At 40.0% G+C, this 21,354-nt stretch overlaps 1 protein-coding gene across 1 annotated transcript; it reads right to left on the minus strand.

Annotated features, from left to right (window-relative positions):
* Window positions 1-3,635: 3,635 nt before the first annotated feature.
* Window positions 3,636-7,956, minus strand: LOC108710588 (G-protein coupled receptor 61). Its single transcript, XM_018251709.2, has 2 exons — window positions 7,868-7,956; window positions 3,636-5,377 (listed from the first exon to the last, which is right to left on the minus strand). The coding sequence occupies exon 2, from the start codon at window positions 5,260-5,262 to the stop codon at window positions 3,940-3,942; it is 1,323 nt and encodes a 440-aa protein (XP_018107198.1). The 5' UTR covers window positions 5,263-5,377; window positions 7,868-7,956; the 3' UTR covers window positions 3,636-3,939.
* Window positions 7,957-21,354: the final 13,398 nt, after the last annotated feature.

A 21,354-nucleotide genomic window follows, 5' to 3' on the forward strand; every position in this document is an offset into this window, starting at 1 on the left:
CAGACCCTTCAGTCACCTTCTCAACCACATTACCACCACTTAACCAAATCTTCTTTATTTAACCAAAACTACTTTATTTGATTTGAATGGTAAGACTTTGATCGGAATGGTTAGTGGCAGGTCGGGAGATGGGGAAGTCTGATCGCTCAAGGATTCGAAGATCGGATCTTTGCATCTATGGCCAGTTTTATATTAACCAGTAACCTTCTGCTTGGTAATGTCAAAACTATTGCAACCTTAAGGTCTAGGTTTCTGCTCTGTTGACTACTAATTACTGGCATAGATTAAATATCTTTGCAGGTGGAGTACAACCTCTTGAGTATTAACTTACATTTCATGCATTTAACCTGAACAAGTAAATGCCAGTTTAATCTACTTCAACTAAAAGGACAACTATGCCCAAAAAAAAGTATTTTTCCAATATTTTAATATTTTTTAATGGTTTTATTTGTAAATGTTATTGCTGCTGATAGCATATATTTGTGACTGTGACTCTTCTAACAGTGTAGTAGAAGGCAGATTTCTTTAGCCAAGACTCCAGTGCTAATATTGCCTTTTATGTTTCTTTACAGGTTTCTATCAATTCATAGTTCATGTTCAGAAACAATATTTTCAAATAGTATAATGGCTTTTTACCACGATTTTGCTTGCATCATGTCACCCATGATTTTGTGCTCCAAGCTGCAAATCTTCTCAAACTTCAGCTGTCTTTACAAAATTACCAACACAAACAAAAAGGCGCATTTTATCTCTATGATTAAAGGGATATTGTCATGGGAAAAAATATTTTTTTCAAAATGAATTAGTTAATAGTGCTGCTCCAGCAGAATTCTGCACTGAAATCCATTTCTCAAAAGAGCAAACAGATTTTTTTATATTCAATTTTGAAATCTGACATGGGGCTAGACATTTTGTCAATTTCCCAGCTGCCCCATGTCATGTGACTTGTGCCTGCACTTCAGGAGAGAAATGCTTTCTGGCAGGCTGCTGTTTTTTCTTCTCAATGTAACTGAATGTGTCTCAGTGGGACATGGGTTTTTACTATTGAGTGCTGTTCTTAGATGTACCAGGCAGCTGTTATCTTGTGTTAGGGAGTTATCTGGTTACCTTCCCATTGTTCTTTTGTTTGGCTGCTGGGGGGGGGGAAAGGGAGGGGGTTGATATCACTCCAACTTGCAGTAAAGAGTGATTGAAGTGTATTAGAGCACAAGTCACATGACTTGGAGCAGCTGGGAAATTGACAATATGTCTAGCCCCATGTCAGATTTCAAAATTGCTCTTTTGAGAAATGGATTTCAATGCAGAATTCTGCTGGAGCAGCACTATTAACTGATTCATTTTGAAAAAAAAAAATGCTAGCTATGCCAGCTGTAATCTCTGAGGATCGGCCTGTAAGAGCACAACTTTCTATTTTACTGTCTTATGAAAGTGTGTCAAGTGTTAAAAAATGCAGCATGCTGAATATAAAAAGAAAAACAAATGCAATACGATTAAACTCTGAGTACAAAAATGCAGAATAACACAGAACCAAATCAAGGTATCCACTTAGACACGCTCAAACCTGCTTCTCAAACGCACCAAAAACCACCAGTATGTAAGAGCCTTTAGACTTTTATTCAGGCTGGGAAAGAATGATTTATTATGAATGATTTAGATTCTATACCTGCGTTAACCCCTTTTTTTGGAAAGATATTGTAATTAGTGTTGGGTGAATCTATCCATTCAAATTATGAAAGGAGTTGCACAATATGACCACTGGGTAATTCAATAGTTTTAAGATTACAGCATAAGTCTTGTCTAAGCAGCCACTATCTCACTGGCAGGCTGAGACAAGTCTCCCGTTGTCTTTATATTTCTTTACAGAAGGAATTGTGGGGGTATAGTGTGATATCTTTGGTGCTTTCTTCAGGGCAACATAAGGTGTATAACACTTCCTCAGTGGTGAGCAAATTTTTTTGGTAGGTTTCACATAAAAAAAACTCCAATAGACTCAAATGTATTATGTGCTGAAAAAGTCATGTTAAAAAAATTGTGCTACTGCCACGAAAAAACACCCACCAATCTCATTTTGCTAATTTTTGGCAAAGCAGATATTCCATTTCTGTAACAAGGTATGTGGCACCAATTGGCTAAAAATAAAACAAATGACATGCAGCATGTTTAATAATACAGAGATTATAATCATACATAACATTTTTGTATGCACAGAAAGAAATACAACTGATTTAAAGCAGAAGTATGTCTTCATTTTAAACCATTAGTTTTAAGACGTAACTGTAAAACATAATATTAAAAAAATCTACAGGTATGGGATAACTTATCCAGGAGCCAAATGTTCAGAAAGCTGCAAATTATTGGAAGACCATTTGTCACAGAGATACTGACACCAGAAAATAAACTGTTTTAATATGTATTATAACATTATCCTTAAAGGGATACAGTCATGGGAAAAAAATTTTTTTTCAAAATGAAGCAGTTAATAGTGCTGCTCCAGCAGAATTCTGCACTGAAATCCATTTCTCAAAAGAGCAAACAGATTTTTTTATATTCAATTTTGAAATCTGACATTGGGCTAGACATTTTTTATTTTTTCATGTTTTTCTTTCTCAATGTAACTAAATATGTCTCAGTGGGACATGGGTTTTTACTATTGAGTGCTGTTCTTAGATCTACCAGGCAGCTGTTATCTTGTGTTAGGGAGCTGTTATCTGGTTACCTTCCCATTGTTCTTTTGTTTGGCTACTGGGGGGGGGGAAAGGGTGGGGGTGATATCACTCCAACTTGCAGTACAGCAGTAAAGAGTGATTGAAGTTTATCAGAGCACAAGTCACATGACTTGGAGCAGCTGGGAAATTGACAATATATCTAGCCCCATGTCAGATTTCAAAATTGAATATAAAAAAATCTGTTTGCTCTTTTGAGAAATGGATTTCAGTGCAGAATTCTGCTGGAGCAGCACTATTAACTGATTCATTTAAAAAAAAAAAAAAATGTTTTTCCCATGACACCATGACAGTATCCCTTTAAATGCTATTTAGAATTTTGCCATAAAAGTATTTACCTGATGCTTTTACATTACCTTTCCCCCATGTTCCTGTATAAGGCGGCTGCCATATTTGTGCAGCAGGAGTCTGTTAGCATTAAAAACTCTGACATGTTGAGAAGGGACCGTCAGGTTTAGGAACTTCAAGTAACAATTACTTACAAAAGCAGCTCTAGCCGTGAAAAATGATCATGACCTATAGGTAATTTTTTAAGGTAGATTAATATTTTGAAATAAAATGTTGTGTCAGTATCACTATAAACAAATAATTCAACTTTATTGAAATGAATTCCTATACAAGTATGGGATCTATTATCCAGAATGCTTTGGACCTGGGGTTTTCCTAGTAAGAGGCCTTTCTGTCATTTGGATCTCCATACATTGTTTGCTTAAAAAAAGTGAACATTTTATAAACCAAATATAATTGTTTTGCCCTCAATAAGGTTTAATTACAGTATATCTTAATTTGGATCAAGTACAAGGTATTGTTTTATTACTACAGAGAAAAAGGAAATCATTTTTACAAATTTGAATTATTTGATTAAAATGGAGTCAAAGAGAGATGGCCTTCCTGTAATTCAGGGCTTTCTGGATAACAGGTTTCCTGATAACTGATACCCTACCTATAGTAATAAATCAGTACCTTGTACTTAATCGTAAGTAAGCTGCACAAATCCATATTAGTAGCAAAACAATCATGTCAATTGGGATAATATATCTCATACGTGTATATTAAAAATATTTGAATTTATACTCTACATCAAATCAGTTGTGAAAAAATAAAACTTTGATCATCTTCTTTCTGATAGCTTCTGTGTGCAATAGCAAATGCATATAAATTATTTGATTTACAAATGAATTAATTTCCAATTAAAGGGCTCTATAATCTCATTTGTTCATTTTCGTCTGCTTTTCAACTCTACTGAATCTTGCTCTAATAGCGCTGGTGTTTCCTCCAGGATTTGGCCTGGTATTCTGAAACTGAGAGTGCTTTGGTTAACAAGTAACTTAGAAGTTGAAGAAGTAGGACAACTGTTTCTTCTATCCACCACACAATTAGTCCGCTGAAGAAACTGGATGAAGTTTTCCTCCACTGAACCCTCACGGCTGGAAAGTCCCAGCTCTTCATCTAGAGACGGTTTTAGGAAACACTTTGGTATTTGACAGAGCTCAGCTCTAATTTGTCTGTTTAGGCAGCCATAAAATAGAGGATTTACAGTGAATGTTGTGTATGCAAACCATCTTACTATGTGTTCCCACTTGTCCTCTGCATTAGAATGTATCTTTAAAGCGCTGTGTACATGAAATGCAAAATAAGGCAACCAACACATAATAAATTGTCCCCCAGTTACTATTAGAGTAAAGGCAGCCTTGGCACCCCCGATAGTTCTGTTTGATGATACTAGGTGTGATCTAATGCCTGTCATAATATTAGTTTGACTTCCATTCGAGTTGGATCTTAGGCGTGGACTTCCTGTCCATGAGGGTAATGGTCCTTGCTGCAGAGCTGCAATTCGTGCCACTTTGAAGACATTGCAATAAACAGTCAGTATGATAAGAAGAGGCAGAATAAAATACATTATAAGAAAGAATGTCACAAATGTTTTCCTGTAGTGTCCTAAGTTCCTCTGCATGGAGCAGCGAGTAACATTCATAAGGCTGGCATTGCTCGGGATGGTACCATCTGCATGTGTAAATCCAAGGAAGGGTACGATAGACGTCAAAAATGATTGAATCCAAATAACCACCAAGACTGAGATTGCCAGACCTAAAGTCATCTTTACTTCATATACCATGGGGTGCACTATATAATAATAGCGTTCTATGTTTATAGCAGAGATGGTTAGGATGGATGCACTGTTAAAACAAACCTCCAGTGAAACATAGGATTGACAGAAGGAATCTTCAAATCCCATGCTTTGTGTACTTTCCATAATCCCCAGTGGCATGACTGTAATGGCTGCCAATGTATCAATAACACAAAGGTGTATAACAAATAGGAATTTCCGAAGTCTGGGGGTTTTAATTATCACAACAGCAACTGCCACATTTCCAGCCAATGCAACCATATCCAGAAGAAGCATGAAAAAAAGACCAATGTACTGTGACGTGCTACTGTGAAACGGTGCACTTTGTGTGTCTTTGATCCGGGATAAGGTCTGAGATGATACATTTCCACTGTTATTAAAAGGTTGAATATGTAAATACAGTTCTTCCATTCCTACCCTGGTAACAGGGGATCCAGTGTTTTCCCTCTTTTGCAAATGCCATAAAATATTCTGGCTTTGCTGAACTCCAAAAAAGTGAAGCTGTCAAGAGATGCTAGACAAGGTCCTGAAATACATAGTAAGGATCTGGGAGTGACTCAGAAAAGTGATAAAAGTATGTATTGCAAAGTAAAATTTATAACCTGCATTCTTTTGCAGTAATGTTACCAGTTACAGTATAGTGCCAGTCATACCATACTATTTTGTCTCCCTTTTTCTATGTCACATATGTACAAGATCAAAATGGCAGAACATATGTGAGAGCAAGGCCTAATATATGGACAAAACCTATCAAATTTCTTTTCAAGCATTGTATTTTATATTTCTGGATTCTGTGTGACTAGGGCATGGTTTCTAAAACTGTGAGGCCATTCTGTTCTGAAAATGTCACTACTATTGAGACAATTTTGACGCGATCGGCAATCTTTATGCACAGCTGTTATGTCCAAATGCATTAAAGTCAATGGGTGTCCGAATAAATTTGACGGGCGCCAATTGTATGTGCGTGCCAATTTTGAGACGTACCAATTTTTTTTGCTGTGGTAGATTTTTCGCCAGTGAATTGTTGCCGCAGTTTTGCAAATCTATGCCTGGTGAATTTATTTGCCCATCGCTAGTTATCGGTTGTATTTTTGTATGCAATATTCAGTGTACGGTATTGGTCCTTTTTATCTAAGGGGCAGATTTATCAAAATGTGAGATAAGCGTTAACAACAGAAAAATCCGCCCACATTTATTCATTCTTGTGGGATTTTTAGAAGCGTACTTATCAATGAGTGAAAGTCAGAGTTTGCCATTTGATAAATACACCTCTAAAAATCCCATAGGAATGAATAGAAAGTGATTTCTAATGTCACATTTTAAAAAAGCCGCATTCCTGCAAACTGTGCATTCCTACTCTGTTTCTAGAAAATAGTATAAATTCCAAACCTGGAGAGTTGAATAACAATATACTGTATTAAAGAACTAAAACAACATAAAACCAAGTACAAACAACCTTATTACTTTCCATTTTAAGAGTTTGACATATTTAAAACGTTACTGTCCAGTTACCAAATCAAATTCTGGCTTTAGTTTAGTAACTAAATACAGAGAATAACTGTTCTCATTATGTATTATGTATAGACTTTTCCCCCCATACTGCCTGTTTGAAGCTCAGGCCAGTGTTATAGTTGCAATGGTAGAAGTGGAATAAACAGCGGAACACGTGGAGAGGTGGTTTAAATTGAATGGCAATGAATTGTTCTTCATACTAATATCACTAGTATATAAAATGAACAGTTTTAAAAAGTTGCATGAAAGTCCACAAATTTCTGTATGACAGGACTTAAAAGGTGATTTAAAGGAGAAGGAAAGCTACAGAGGCATTTTATTGCCAATAGATTAGCTGCAATAGTGCAAGCTAGAATGCTATATTTATTCTGTAGAATGTTTTACCATACCTGAGTAAAAAGCTCTAGAAGCTCTCTGTTTGTTTAGGATAGGAGCTGCAGTATTTACATGTGTGACATCACTTCCTGCCTGAGTCTCTCCCTGCTCTAGGCTCAGATTACAGTAGAGAAGGGGGGGGGGGGGAAGAGGAACAAACTGAGCATGCTCTTGCCCAGGGCAATGAGGTTTAAGCTGAAGGCAGGAAGTCTGATACAGAAGCCCATGTGTACACAATAGAAGGAAAGAAATGCAGTGTTTCTTTTGACAGAGAACTCAGAGCAGCACTACTTTGGGGGTTTACTGGTATATTTAGATGGACCTTTCTGATAAGGCTTATTTAGTTTTTACCTTTCCTTCTCCTTTAAGGAATGATTAACTGTTTAACCTTTATTTTGCTGAGGAATTGCACACAGGCCAGGGATAAGGTAGCATTTCAAAAACTGCTAAACAATGTCTGTCTAGTAACAGAGTATATAATTGTTCTAATAGATATGTCACATAATCACACCAAATGATCTGACTATAGGGGAGAGGTTCGTATATGGTATGGTATTGGGCATGGTGTATGTCTATAGAAGAAATGCAGTTACTTCACTTCAGTAGTAGCTCAGTGCAGACATGTCAAATTGCATTACTTACAGAACTGTTATAAAACTGACTGTTAGAGAAAAGATCTGGAAATTACAGAAAATGTTAAAGAATTTTACAAATGCAATTGCAGGCTCATATATAGCTATGGCAGTAACCAAATATATATATATCTATATCTATATCTATATATATATATATATATATATATATATATATATATATATATATATATATATATATATATATATATATATATATTGCACTGGAAACAACAGTAGCAGATAAAGGATATTTAGCTCTATTGTGTCTGTTCTATGAATTTGCTTTGCAAAATTTAAATGGCTGCTCCTGACAGCCTCTAGAGCTTAGGAAATAGCAGCACAGATTGTGCACATGAAACAACCCTGCTCCATGAGCTTTACTCATATTATTTTTGGATTACAGAGGAAATCTCTTCCTTTCCCTGGATTAAGGCACTCCTCTACACTCTGATCCTGGTTTCAGGCAATGCAGTGTTTATCTGTACATTTCTCACCTCATTTTTGGACCGTTAGCACATGATACTCTTCAGCCTTTAGCTAGCAATGCTGTACCAGTAACGTCGCAGCATCTTCCGTGTGCAGGAGACTAGTGTAACTGCATAGTGCTAGCGTTCAGCACAGGCTCTGGCAGAGGAGGAGGCTGCAAGCTTCCATCTGATCAAACCTGACGTCAGGTGGCAGCAACTGACCCAAGCTGCACATACACTCCTTATGGAATGCAAGACCCAACAATAACAGTGCTTGTGGCACCTTATTTTGCATTAGTGGGTAAGACGCTATTTAAATTCAATGCTGATTTAAAAAAGTGTGTGTGTATTTATGCGAATTAAAAATGATTTACAATACCTTTATTGTAACTGATTTTGCAGCCACATACACTTTGCCAAAGGTCAAAGGTTAATTTTGGCCTCTGTAGTGTATAATTCACGAATATTATGTTTTATCTGTTTATAGCTCTGTATTTAGTAATGGTTATACCACAGAAGGCCACATCTACTGTTTTTCAATGTAGAAAATGAAATCTGTATTTGTTTTCCTGCTGCCTGAAAATAAGGCAAGATCTGTCTGCAGCTTTTTTTTTTTTACCATTAATACTATGATGCGTAGGCAGGGTAATCAGAAAACACAAGGAAAGTCCGAAGAGTTCCCAAGTACCTGGGTATTGAACATAAGGATGGAGCCTTTCTTCCATATAATATCCCTTATTATTGGGTTGAGTATAGCGAGAACAGGTTATACAGCCATTGTTACAAGCAGTTCAAGACCATTGCACTGAAACACCCATTTTCATTTACGTAGCAGAACCTCACCAACACTATCTAGTCAACCTCTAAATAAAGGTCCTTTTGTGAAAACAAATCTTTTTGTGCACAGTTGTCTAAAGTGTACTTTCTGTTGCTTTATTTGTTCCATGGTCAGTTAAATGGGTTGTTCACCTTTGAGTTAGCTTTTAATGTAGAGAGTAATATTCTGAGGCAAATTGTAACTGATTTGGTTCTTTTTTACTTAGCTTTTTATTCAGCAGCTCTACAGTTTGCAATGTCAGAAATCTGGTTGCTAGGGTCCAAATTACCCTAGAAACCAATAATTGATTTGAATAAGAGACTAGAATATGAATAGGAGAGGCCTGAATACAATGATGAGTAATACAAAGTAGCAATAACAATACATTTGTAGCCCTACAGAGCATTTGTTTTTTAGATGGGGTCAGTGACCATTTGAAAGAGTCAGAAGAAGGCAAATAATTACTGTATAATCAACTATAAAAGAAAATAAATTATGAAAACCAACTGTTGCTTAGAATTGACCATTCTATAACATGCTAAAAGTTGATTTAAAAGTGAACCACCCCCATAAAGCTTGGTAAAAACTTGGGAGAATTGAAATAGTTAGAGAGTCATTCCATATATTACCCTATATCTAGATATGCTAGTTCTAATACATGAATATACTGCAAAAAATATTGCTAGGCTGTAGGCTTGCGAAAGTTGTCGTTTGTTAATTGTGCCAATTATGGTGAAAGCTGGTCATTGACATTGTTTTACAAGCGACTGTTACATAATGTGTAATAAGTTTGCTGGGGTTATCCCATTAGCTGCAAACAAAGCGATTTTGTCTGCTGAATCTATACTAGTGACACAGTAACTTATGGATTTTTATAAAGTACTAGTGTGTACAGTTTGTCACTAGGTTGCCTGGCAGCATTATCAGAATCAGAAGTAATGGGATTTGCAAAGTAACCTTTTCACTCAAAAGATTCCCAATAGCATTCTTTGAAGGTTTGTATGTATTTATTCATCTAGGTCATGGTATATGTAGTATAGGTAAATCTAAAAACAACTGGACTTGCTGAGTAATCAATGAAGACGTCAGTGCCATGCGAAGCAAACCGAACGTCTCTTTGAAACCTTAAATAAAAAGGGAACCAATGGCTCAGCAAAGACAGAGCTAATGCATGGATCCAGGTGGATGGTCCCACCAGCATTTGAAACCAGACCATAAACCAGTCGCCACGCCACAGGGTCTACACTTTATGGAGCTTCCTCCAGATGACCATTTCAACTGAGTGTCTCTTTGAAAGGGAACCAATGACTCAGCATAGGGAGCTAAAGCAAGCATCCGTGTGAATGCGTCCCAATTTGAGCCCAGAACTCCCAGTCCATAAACCAGTCACCTTACGGTCTACTCTATATAGAGCTCATCCAGTCCTTGTGACTGTGACATATTGAATAAAATAATGCCATAGTACTTTGCATTCACAAAAAAAAGTTGACCAGTTATTTGCTATATAAATATGTGCCTTATTACCCTGATTAACCCCCCATGGTTACACAGCAGCGTACTTAGAAGCATATAAGCAAAACCATATGTTATTAGTGTTACAAAGAGTTGCTTATATGGGTTTGGGGTCTGTTATACGGAAACCTGTTATCCAGAAAGCTCCGAATTACAGACTCCATTTTATCCATATTTTTATTATTTTTTTTTTTTTACTAAGATATAATTAATTCTTATTCGCAGCAAAACCAGCCTATTGGGTTTATTTAGTGTTAAAAGGATTTTCTACTAGACTTAAGGCATGAAGATCCAAATTATGAAAAGATCTGTTATCTGGAACATTCCAGGACCTGAGCATTCTGAATAAAAGGTCTCGTATCTATAGTTGCTTCTCACTTAAAATTCAACACGATTTTTAAAACTAGCATGTAAGTAGCATAAACAGCATATCCCAAACAATGCCCATTAAATTGGATACGATTATATCAGGGGTAGGCAACCTGCGGCTCTTCTTCCGGATTGCTGCGGCTCGGTCTATTGGCTTTGCCTGTTTTGTCTTCTATACAGCCCTCACACCTGCTGGCGGCTTCTTGAGTGTGTGACCATGGCAAGCTAACGGTTAGGGCTGTATAGACGTCCCAGGAGTGACAGGCTAGACCGAGCTGCAGTAAAACTTACCGCAGTCATTGAATAATATGGCCCGCTCGCACACACTGGCCTTCAAAGTTAGATGCCTGGTACATGGTGTTGGAGGGATCGGCACCCTCCCAAGCAATCAATTACAAGAATACACTGGCACTCACGGCAGGTTCAAGCAGGGAGATCTATAGCCCGAAACGTTGCATTTCTGCAAATAAACACGCAAGGGGATCTCCCTGCTTGAACATTACCGCAGTCACACAATCAAGACAAGATAGGGAAGATCAGCATGGAGCTTTAGAAGCAGAAGTAACATTAAACAGATGAGAACACTAGCATTTAATAGGGCTTTTCAGTGTTTCATTTATTTCAAAGTAGCCCTGCATATACACACTGCACTTGTGTTTGTTGTATTCTGTTGTTGTTACAGTTATAATTTAAAAAAGGTTGAACTTTTAAAAGTTTATAAGCTGTTATGTTTTGCAGCTCCAGACTATTTTTCTTTAGTGGAAGAGGGGGCAAAATGGCTCTTTTGATAGTAAAGGTTGCCGACCCCTGGATTATATAAAATTACTGTAATATCTTTTTATAGAGACCTACATTATTTTGGGGGGGGTATAGTTTTCCTTTAACCAATAACATTCTGTGTGGCACTGAATCAAATGCTTTAGAAAGTAGATTACATCCACTGCCATCACAGAGCCGAGGTTTCTTCTCATAAAATGCAATAAAATTAGTCCGGCAAGAGCTGTTGTGCTGGCACAAACTCATATTATTATAATTTATAATTAAATTACCTCGTAATATACCTTTCGAAAAACATTCCTTCCACTGACGTCAGACTAACTGGTCCATAGTTTTGAGGCTGAGAATGGGGATCCCTTTTTGAATAGCGGCACAACATGCTGCATAACCACTACCACACTTAATACGTGTTGTGTGCTTCAAACAAAGGTTTAAATAACAAAGTACAGAAAAAAACTTAACACAGACTGTGAAGTTACCCTTAAAGGAGAAGGAAAGCCCCAGGGCGCAAAACCCCTCCCCCCTCCCCTGTGTTGCCCCCCCTCCCTCCCCCCCCTGGCCTACCTGTCCCCCCTGGGCAAATGCCCCTAACTTGTTACTCACCCCTCTGCGCAGGTCCTGTCCACGGAGTTCACAGTCGCCATCTTGTCCCACGCGCGTCTTCTTCCTGCTCTGACCGGCGTCTTCTGGCGCATGCGCAGTAGGAACAGGTACCGGTACAGCTCTATTGCGCATGCGCCGAATGTAACGAAGTGAAATTGGAAAACTTCGTGACATTCGGCGCATGCGCAGTAGAGCTGTACCGGTACCTGTTCCTACTGCGCATGCGCCAGAAGACGCCGGTCAGAGCAGGAAGAAGACGCGCGTGGGACAAGATGGCGACTGTGAACTCCGTGGACAGGACCTGCGCAGAGGGGTGAGTAACAAGTTAGGGGCATTTGCCCAGGGGGACAAGTAGGCCAGGGGGAAGGAGGGAGGGGGGCAACACAGGGGAGGGGGGAGGGGTTTTGCGCCCTGGGGCTTTCCTTCTCCTTTAAGAGACTCGTCAGCAGGTAACTGTCAACATGCTTTATTGAACAGACTGGTAGAAATATGTGAACTGAATGTAACTATTGGTGACTTGATAACAATGGCATGAATAACACTTCCCAGCATGTATAAGACAGAATAGTGGCAACAACAATTTAAATTCACACGTCAGTTTCTCTGGGTGGTTATTAGTTGAAGCTGATTGAACCACTCACAGTGATGCAGCAATAGATTCCCTGTGTAGCTGGTGATAATGTTGAACATGAGGTGTAGTTCTAACCAGCGACCACAGGGGGGCAGCAAGCCCTTTCACACTGACATAATCCAGCACATGTTCAGGCTGCACAGTATAGTTCCACAAAACACAGTATAGTTCCACAGTGTCTCCTCAAGATGTGCCAAGCACAGGGCAGTGCAATGTGTGGGCACAGACTGGGCACAGTCAAATAGGGTGCTGGTAGCACAAATCCCTCAGGGAGATGTCACTTCCGCATTGTCTTTCCCCACCCTCAGGACAGCCTCTCACTGGGATTGGCCAGTTGGACAGGGATGACAGTTCCTGACAGGCAATGACTAAGTTTTGTTGAGTTCAGTGATCAGGTGATGTGACTCTGTCCATATAAACATCACAAGCAGTGCACGCATACGTACATGCAATACTTATTACAATGTAGAGTAGGAAATGACAAGCCAACAAACACCAATAGAATAAAGTTTTCATCAATTTTACACTTAGCAAAATGAACCTGGTAATTGTCTTAGCTGTACTATATAATGCATGATGTAGTGCATTTACGACCATTATAAGTTCACATATGTAAGATGCAAGAACAAATACATTGTTTTCATTTGGCACCTGCGAACTGAACCGCTTGTTTGTTTACAGCAGTGGGGAGAGAAAATTAGAATGCAGTGGGGGCACTATCCTCTAACAAGACAAAAGTTGAGGTTTTTACTAATGTAAAAACTCTTAGGGGGCTTAGTGCCCATAGACACAAGTGTCCAGAATGAAACACAAAGGTCTGTGTACTCCCTTTGGCAGCACCTTTTTCATAAAGGGTTGGCTGGAGGCAGCATGTGGCCATCCCCTTGGACACCTTTAGTTTAGTTTATAGCAGAGAGCAACGGGGGGTCAGTAATTTCAGAATGCCTATGGCAACCATTAAGTACAGGGCTCTGTTGCGCCCACAGAACTCAACAACTTGTTTCTGATTAGGGATGTAGCGAACTGCCGTTTATGTGTTCGCGAACGCCGTTCGCGAACACCGGCAAAAAATGCGAACAGTTCGCGAACAGTTTGCGAACTTCGAACATCCGCAAAATCGTTCGATTCGAACGATCGAAGGATTTTAATCGTTCGATCGAAGGATTTTCGTTTGAATCGAACGATCGAAACCATTCGATCGAATGATTTCATTCAATCGAATGGCTTTGATCGTTCGATTCGAACGAAAATCCTTCGATTTTAGCGGTCGAAAGAATCGAATGGTCGAATGGTCGAACGATTTTTGTTCGAATCGAACGCGAACACATATTGGCGAACGTCGCGCGACGTTCGCGAACATTCGGCGGACGCGAACAGTCGAAGTTCGCGCGAACTAGTTCGCCGGCGAACAGTTCGCTACATCCCTATTTCTGATGACGTGAGGTGCAGAACCCAAATATGCCCCAAATGCTAGTTCACTGTAACATGCACATGCCTGCATGGTTTTAATAATGAAGCCGTACCATTTTGTGTTGGGAAAGCAAGAGACCAATGAAAGCTGTAGAACTGTAATCCTCAGAATGATAGAATTTACATAGCTAAAGCAATATATGATTAACATGACTAAGAGTTTAAAAAAAAAAAGCTTTTTTATTTTAATATTAAAAAAACCTCTAATATCCACGTTTAATAATGCATTTCTTATATACCAGAGGCATGTATCCAGTTGGAATAAAATAATCTAAAAAAAAAAAAAATCTTCCCGGTTGCTTCAGTGATGCATAGGCTGAATTCCTGTTTTCATTCGTAATTAGCCTATGGAAGGATCACAGTGCCCACAGCCCAGCGTAACTGAAACGGCTTAGAATTTCTTTTAGCAGTGTCGGAGGGTCGGCTGAGTGCCAGTTTGCGGGGCTGGGGGCGGCTTTGCGGGGGGCTTGACGATTACAGATGCAGCATTTACTTAATACTAACATGTTCCTATGATTTTTATAGGAACGTGTCAGTATTGCTTTAATTTTTAGCATTGATTTCACCACTCCTGAGGCTCCACCTGTGTCTTCTCTGTGTGTGTGTGTTATATATAATGTGTGCTCATAATATAATATGCAGTAAATGTGTTTATTACCAATGTGACGTTTATTTGTTTATTTTTTATTACAACAGAATTCACTATGACTTCTCCGAAATACCTGTAAATGAACAACCACGGTGTAATCTATGTGTTTTCTGACACAGATAACCAGACTGGGTTTGAAAAGTATAAGTATATGTTACATCCAGTTTTGAAGCAGATAAAGCATTGTTGTTATGGCTATTCTAATAATGCTTTTGATTCAGGCTTAAAATCATTATACACCAAACATGCTTTGTATAATGCTACACTCTGCATATCTCCAACCGGGATCCATATCAGCCATCCTTTACATATGCTTTGCTAATTGCTGTACTAGTCCAGTAATAACTATACTCTAGGGGTCTCTGATATGGAGTTATCACAGCCTGGAAGTGTAGCATCTATGTTTTACGGCTCTCTAAAAGGGATATGGTGATGATTGACTCGCTACATGATAGTGAAGCATAAATTATTCCAAATAACATTATTTAGCAGCCACATTTCTTTACTGGCTGATTACATCATCCAATATGGAAACACTACAAACACAGGGATATTGTCAAAAGGCACCTTAAATGTTCAGCATCTTAGCAGTGAAACTCCAGCGTTCCTTGTGATAAAAATTCCATCCAGTCCATCCAACTGAATGTCTCTTTGAAACCTTAAATACAAAGGGAACCAATGGCCCAGCAAAAAGGAGCTAAAACATGCATCAATGTGAAGGTTTCCAACACAGGATTTCAACCCAGGACTCCCAAAACATAAACCAGTCACCTTACGTGCTACACCACAGCGTCTACTCTATATAGAGCTGCCTCCAGGTGACCATTACAACCAAAGGTCTATTTAAAACCTTAAATACAAAGGGAACCAATGGCTCAGAAAAGAAGGATCTAAAGCATGCATTCAGGCGGATGGGTCCAAAAAAGGATTCAAACCCAGTACTCCCAAACCATAAAGCAGTCACCTTACATGCTGCACCACAGTGTCTACTCTATACGTAGCTGCCTCTAGGTGACCATTATAACCGAAGGTCTCTTTAAAACATTGAATGCAAATGAAACCATTGGTTCAGAAAAGAAGGATCTAAAGCATGCATTCAGGTGGATGCGTCCAACACAGGATTCAAACCCAGCACTCCAAAACCATAAACCATGCATCTTACATGCTGTGCCACAGAGTTTTCAACTTATGGAGCTGTCTCCAGATGACCATTACAACGGAAGGTGTCTTTGAATCCTTAAATACAAAGGGAACCAATGGCTCAGCAAAAAGCAGACATCGGTGTGAATATGTCCAACCAAGGATTTGAAACTGGGACTCCCAGCCCATAAACCTGTCACCTTTCTGGCTGCACCACAGCGTCTACTCTCTCTGGTGCTTCCCCCATGATGACCCATCCATCCAATGAGTCCAATCCTGGGGTCCAATCTTAGCCCATCCGTCGTCAGCGCCAATGCGACGGATGGGTAGCCCATCCGTCGTCAGCGCCAATGCGACGGATGGGTAGCCCATCCGTCGTCAGCGCCAATGCGACGGATGGGTAGCCCATCCGTCGTCAGCGCCAATGCGACGGATGGGTAGCCCATCCGTCGTCAGCGCCAATGCGACGGATGGGTAGCCCATCCGTCGTCAGCGCCAATGCGACGGATGGGTAGCCCATCCGTCGTCAGCGCCAATGCGACGGATGGGTAGCCCATCCGTCGTCAGCGCCAATGCGACGGTAGCCCATGACGACGGTAGCCCATCCGTCGTCAGCGCCAATGCGACGGATGGGTAGCCCATCCGTCGTCAGCGCCAATGCGACGGATGGGTAGCCCATCCGTCGTCAGCGCCAATGCGACGGATGGGTAGCCCATCCGTCGTCAGCGCCAATGCGACGGATGGGTAGCCCATCCGTCGTCAGCGCCAATGCGACGGATGGGTAGCCCATCCGTCGTCAGCGCCAAATGCGACGGATGGGTAGCCCATCCGTCGTCAGCGCCAATGCGACGGATGGGTAGCCCATCCGTCGTCAGCGCCAATGCGACGGATGGGTAGCCCATCCGTCGTCAGCGCCAATGCATCGCGACGGACCCATCGTCAGCAAAAATTGAGCTAATGCATGCAACCAGGATTTGAACCCAGCACTCCCAGACCATAAACAAGTCACATTACATGCTGCGCCACAGGGTCTACACGTTAAGGTGTTCCCTCCAGATGACCATTACAACCAAATGTCTCTTTGAAACCTTTAATACAAAGGGAACCAATGGCTCAGCAAAGAAGGAGCTAAAGCATGCATCCAGGCAGATAGGTCCTACCTTGGATTTGACTAGACAATAAACAAGTCACCTTACGTCAGGTGTGCCCAAAAGGTAGATTGGGATCTACCAGTAGACCTTTAGCTGGTGATCAGTAGATCTCAAGACATTGTCAACACACGGCTTGTCTAAATCACCCTCCTGTCTCATGCTTTTCATTCAGATATTTATTACATTAAGGTTACATAAGAAATAGTTATTTGTTAAATATAACAATTTACATTTACTCATATATCAACATTTAAGTAAAATTTTCTATGGAACAGAATGCTAATTATGCTTTCATGGATGTAGATCATATTGGCACAATATCACTAAAAGTAGACCTTGCATTAGTAAAGTTTGGGCACTCATGACTTACGTTCTACACCACAGGGTCTACTATATACAAAGCTGCCTCAAGATGACCATAAACTGAATGTCTTTTTGAAACCTTAAATAAAAAGGGATAGAATGGCTCAGCAAAGAAAGAGCTAATGCATGCATCACAGTGGATGGGTCTCATTCAGGATTTGAAGACAGGACTCCCAGACCATAACCCAGTCATCATACATGCTGTGCCACAGGGTGTTCTCTAGATGGAGCTGCCTCCTGATGACCCACCCGGTCCATGCAATGGACGGGGTCCATCCAGTCCAATCCATCGTCAGTGCCATGCGATGTATGGGGGCTCATCCATCGTCAGTGCCATGTGATGGATGGGGGCTCATCCATCGTCAGTGCCATGCGATGGATGGGGGCTCATCCATCGTCAGTGCCATGCGATGTATGGGGGCTGTATGGGGGCTCATCCATCGTCAGTGCCATGTGATGGATGGGGGCTCATCCATCGTCAGTGCCATGCGATGGATGGGTGCCCACCCATTGTCGTGCCATGCAATGAATGGAGGCCCATCCATCGTCCGTGCCATGCAATGAATGGGGGCCCATCCATCGTCCGTGCCATGCGATGGATGGGGGCCCATCCATCGTCCATGCCATGCGATGGATGGGGGCCCATCCATCGTCCATGCCATGCGATGGATGGGGGCCCATCCACCCTACGTGCCATGCAATGGATGCGGGCCCATCCATCGCATGGCACGGATGATGGATGGGCCCCATCCATTGCATGGTATGGATGGGGGTCCATCCATCGTCCGTGCCAGTTTTTAGATTTACCTATATTAGATTTATTATTTTTATAGCACTACAGATGTATGCAGTGCTCACAGGGAGAGTTGAAAGTATGCACCTATATGTAATTCAGTCACTGCTCACTAGGGATGTAGCGAACTGCCGATTTGGTGTTCGCGAACGCCGTTCGCGAACACCGGCAAAAAATGCGAACGTTCGCGAACAGTTCGCAAACTTCGAACACCCGCTAAAATCGTTCGATTCAAACGATCGAAGGATTTTAATCGTTCGATCGAACGATTTTCATTCGAATCGAACGATCGAAGCATTCGATCGAATGCTTTTCATTCGATCGAATGCTTACAATCGTTCGAACGAATGGAAATCGTTCGATTTTTAGCGGTCGAAGGAATTCGAATGGTCGAATGGTCGAACGATTTGTATTCGAATCGAACGCGAACTCAAAATGCGAACGTCGTGCGACGTTCGCGAACATTCGGCGGACGCGAACGGTCGAAGTTCGCCGGCGAACAGTTTGCTACATCCCTACTGCTCACACAACAAAATTCTTAGATCGTCTCCTATTCAGAAACAAACCATCTCTTGATCCCCCAATCTTGGTAACTTTTTTTCCCAACTCTCTGCTTCCCTTAATATCTAAACTACTCAAGTGCTTAGTATACAACTGACTGATGCTATTTTTCTCTGACCGTAACCTGCTACACTCCCTGGCTTTAAGCCACAACATTCCTCAACCTGCTTAAACTTGGTTAAATAGCAAAATGTTATCTGCTAAAGGCAAAATCCTCTGTGCATTACTGAGGGTAGAGTTACACAGGCGTTTTGACATCCGATACCTTCCATTCTGATGCAACGCAAGGAAGTGCAGGTGTCACGTCGGATGCACCAAATCTAAGGTAAGTTATAGGAACGTAGGACATTGTCGCATTGTACATCCGAGACAACACGACTGTCTGATGCGAATGCTGCATGTTACGTCTTAATCCCAAAAAATACAGAAACCAAATTCTATACCTGTCATGCTGATACTTAATAAAAAGGTTCATATCTCTATATATATCATGGGGTAAGGGCCTAGTGTTTCAGCTGGTACAAATCAACCAAAATAAGGCTTTCTTCTCTTTTCTCATTTGGGCAAGGCAACCTACACACAGACACAGTCTAATTATCAATATGGAATTATCAATATGGAAGGCCATGAAACTTGGAGTTGCCTAATAAAGCGGGACTCATCCACTCTTGGAAAAAGTGGAAACACTTTCCTTTCCACTAAATTAAAGTAGCTACTTTAAAACACATATAACATAAATTAGCTAAACACAAGCACCTAGTTCCTAATTGTTTCTCTTACAGAATATGTGTGCAGTCTATTTGCAGGGCTGACTGCCAGAGTCAACAAATATAAAATATCATAAAGCCTGCACTGACATGCCTGATGAAAAAAACAAAAATATTTAATAAATCAACTTTTCAGTTTCACGTGAGTAAGGTCTCTGTAGCGACTGAAATATTTATTTAAAGGGGTTTTTCACCTTTGCATTAATTTTTAGTATGACATAGACATTAATATTCTGAGACAATTTGTATTGTTTTAATTTTTTTATTATTTGTGGGTTTTGAGTTATTTAGCTTTTTTATTCAGCAGCTCTCTTCAGCAATCTGGTTGCTAGGGTTCAAATTACCTTATCAACCATGCAGTGATTTGACTAAGAGGCTGGAATATTAATAGGAGAGGGCCTGATTAGAAAGATGAGCAATAAAAAATAAATGTGTAACCTTACAGAGTATTTGTTTTCAGGTGGGGCCAGTGATCCCCATTTGAATACTGGAAAGAGTCACACGGCAAATTATTAAAAATATATAATAAATAATGATGGCCAATTGCAGCATTGCTAATGACTGGCCATTCTTTAACATACTAAAAGCCTGTCAGTGCAGTGTTTATTATAATATAAATGTGTGTGTGTGTGTGTGTATGGGATCTGGACATAAGGGTTCTTTTTGTAATCTGGATCTCCATATCATAACTGTACTTAAACATATTTAAATAATAAATAAACCAAATAGGGTTGCTTTGCCATCAATATAGTTATCAAGTACAAGGTACTGTTTTATAGATATAAAGGAAACCCATTAAAAAATATAATTATTTTCTCACAAACAAGGATAGTTAGTGTACAGGATAGCAACTGTTATAGCATTCACTAGAGAGAGTGAGTTAATGAACTTTAGTTAGCAAGGAGGAAAGGAGGATAGACTGGAGTAGCTCTCCCCCAGGCTCTGATAGTCTGTAGTAAAGGGACCACAGTACTGTCAAGGAAGACAGGTTATTGTTCTATCCCTATTCCATGTCTACTGTAGAGGATCTGAACCACGGTATTGACAACCTAGAAGGTGTATACTTTCAACTCTCCCTGCCATTTCTTAAGTGGTGCCATCTGTACTGTATCTGCTACACTTCTGATTGTACCTTGCGTTTATTTTAACTACCTCATGCTGTGATTATTTCAACCCTATGGTGCTTTATTTGAATAAAGCTTTGAGTTATTTTGTTTGCAAAGAACCCCAGGAGTCCATTTTAATTTATTTTACATTTCTTGTCAGTATAGAGGTATAGTTGAACAACACCCTCATGTGAGCCTTCCACTTAGCAAAGGTCCATCCTGCTGAATGAGGGTCCAATGTAAGCCTGCTGTACGCTACTAGTTAGTATATATAAATAATTATTTTTTACTCCAGATAAAGGTCTATGTATGAGACCAAAACATCGAGTAATACACTTTTCTTTTTGTGCATTTATTTTTTGTGTGTCAATTCATAGGAGTGCTGTCCTTGATCCAATATCATTTTTTTGCACTATCACCCAGGTTTTGTTCATACACATGGTGTGCACCACTTGAATTAATATATATACCCCGTTCTGAAAAATAAAGTTCAGTACCCACAGGACTTGAGCTTAAATATAATAAATAAATATATATAATATATATTAAAAATATTTTATTTACACAGCTGATGTTTTTGCTGGATCCCCAGCCTGTTTCAAAGTATCTGAGCAACTAAACAACAATACCCTCCAACCTTAAAATAAACCCACATGGTGGGAAAGCCCATGGGAGATCTCCATGTGATTTCATAGGCCAACACTGCAAAAACAGTAAACATTGTACTGTAGAGCCAGGCAAAACAAAAGGTGGTAAAGTGTAGCAATTGTATTAACTAAAAGGCTTAATTGCAACATTGTAATCA

The sequence above is a fragment of the Xenopus laevis genome, chromosome 3L, assembly GCF_017654675.1.
Source record: "Xenopus laevis strain J_2021 chromosome 3L, Xenopus_laevis_v10.1, whole genome shotgun sequence".
NCBI classification, from domain to species: domain Eukaryota; kingdom Metazoa; phylum Chordata; class Amphibia; order Anura; family Pipidae; genus Xenopus; species Xenopus laevis.

Bases quoted from the DNA above. Each gene is read 5' to 3' on its own strand.
- LOC108710588 (XM_018251709.2), bottom strand. From the start codon at position 5,262: ATGGAAGAACTGTATTTACATATTCAACCTTTTAATAACAGTGGAAAT.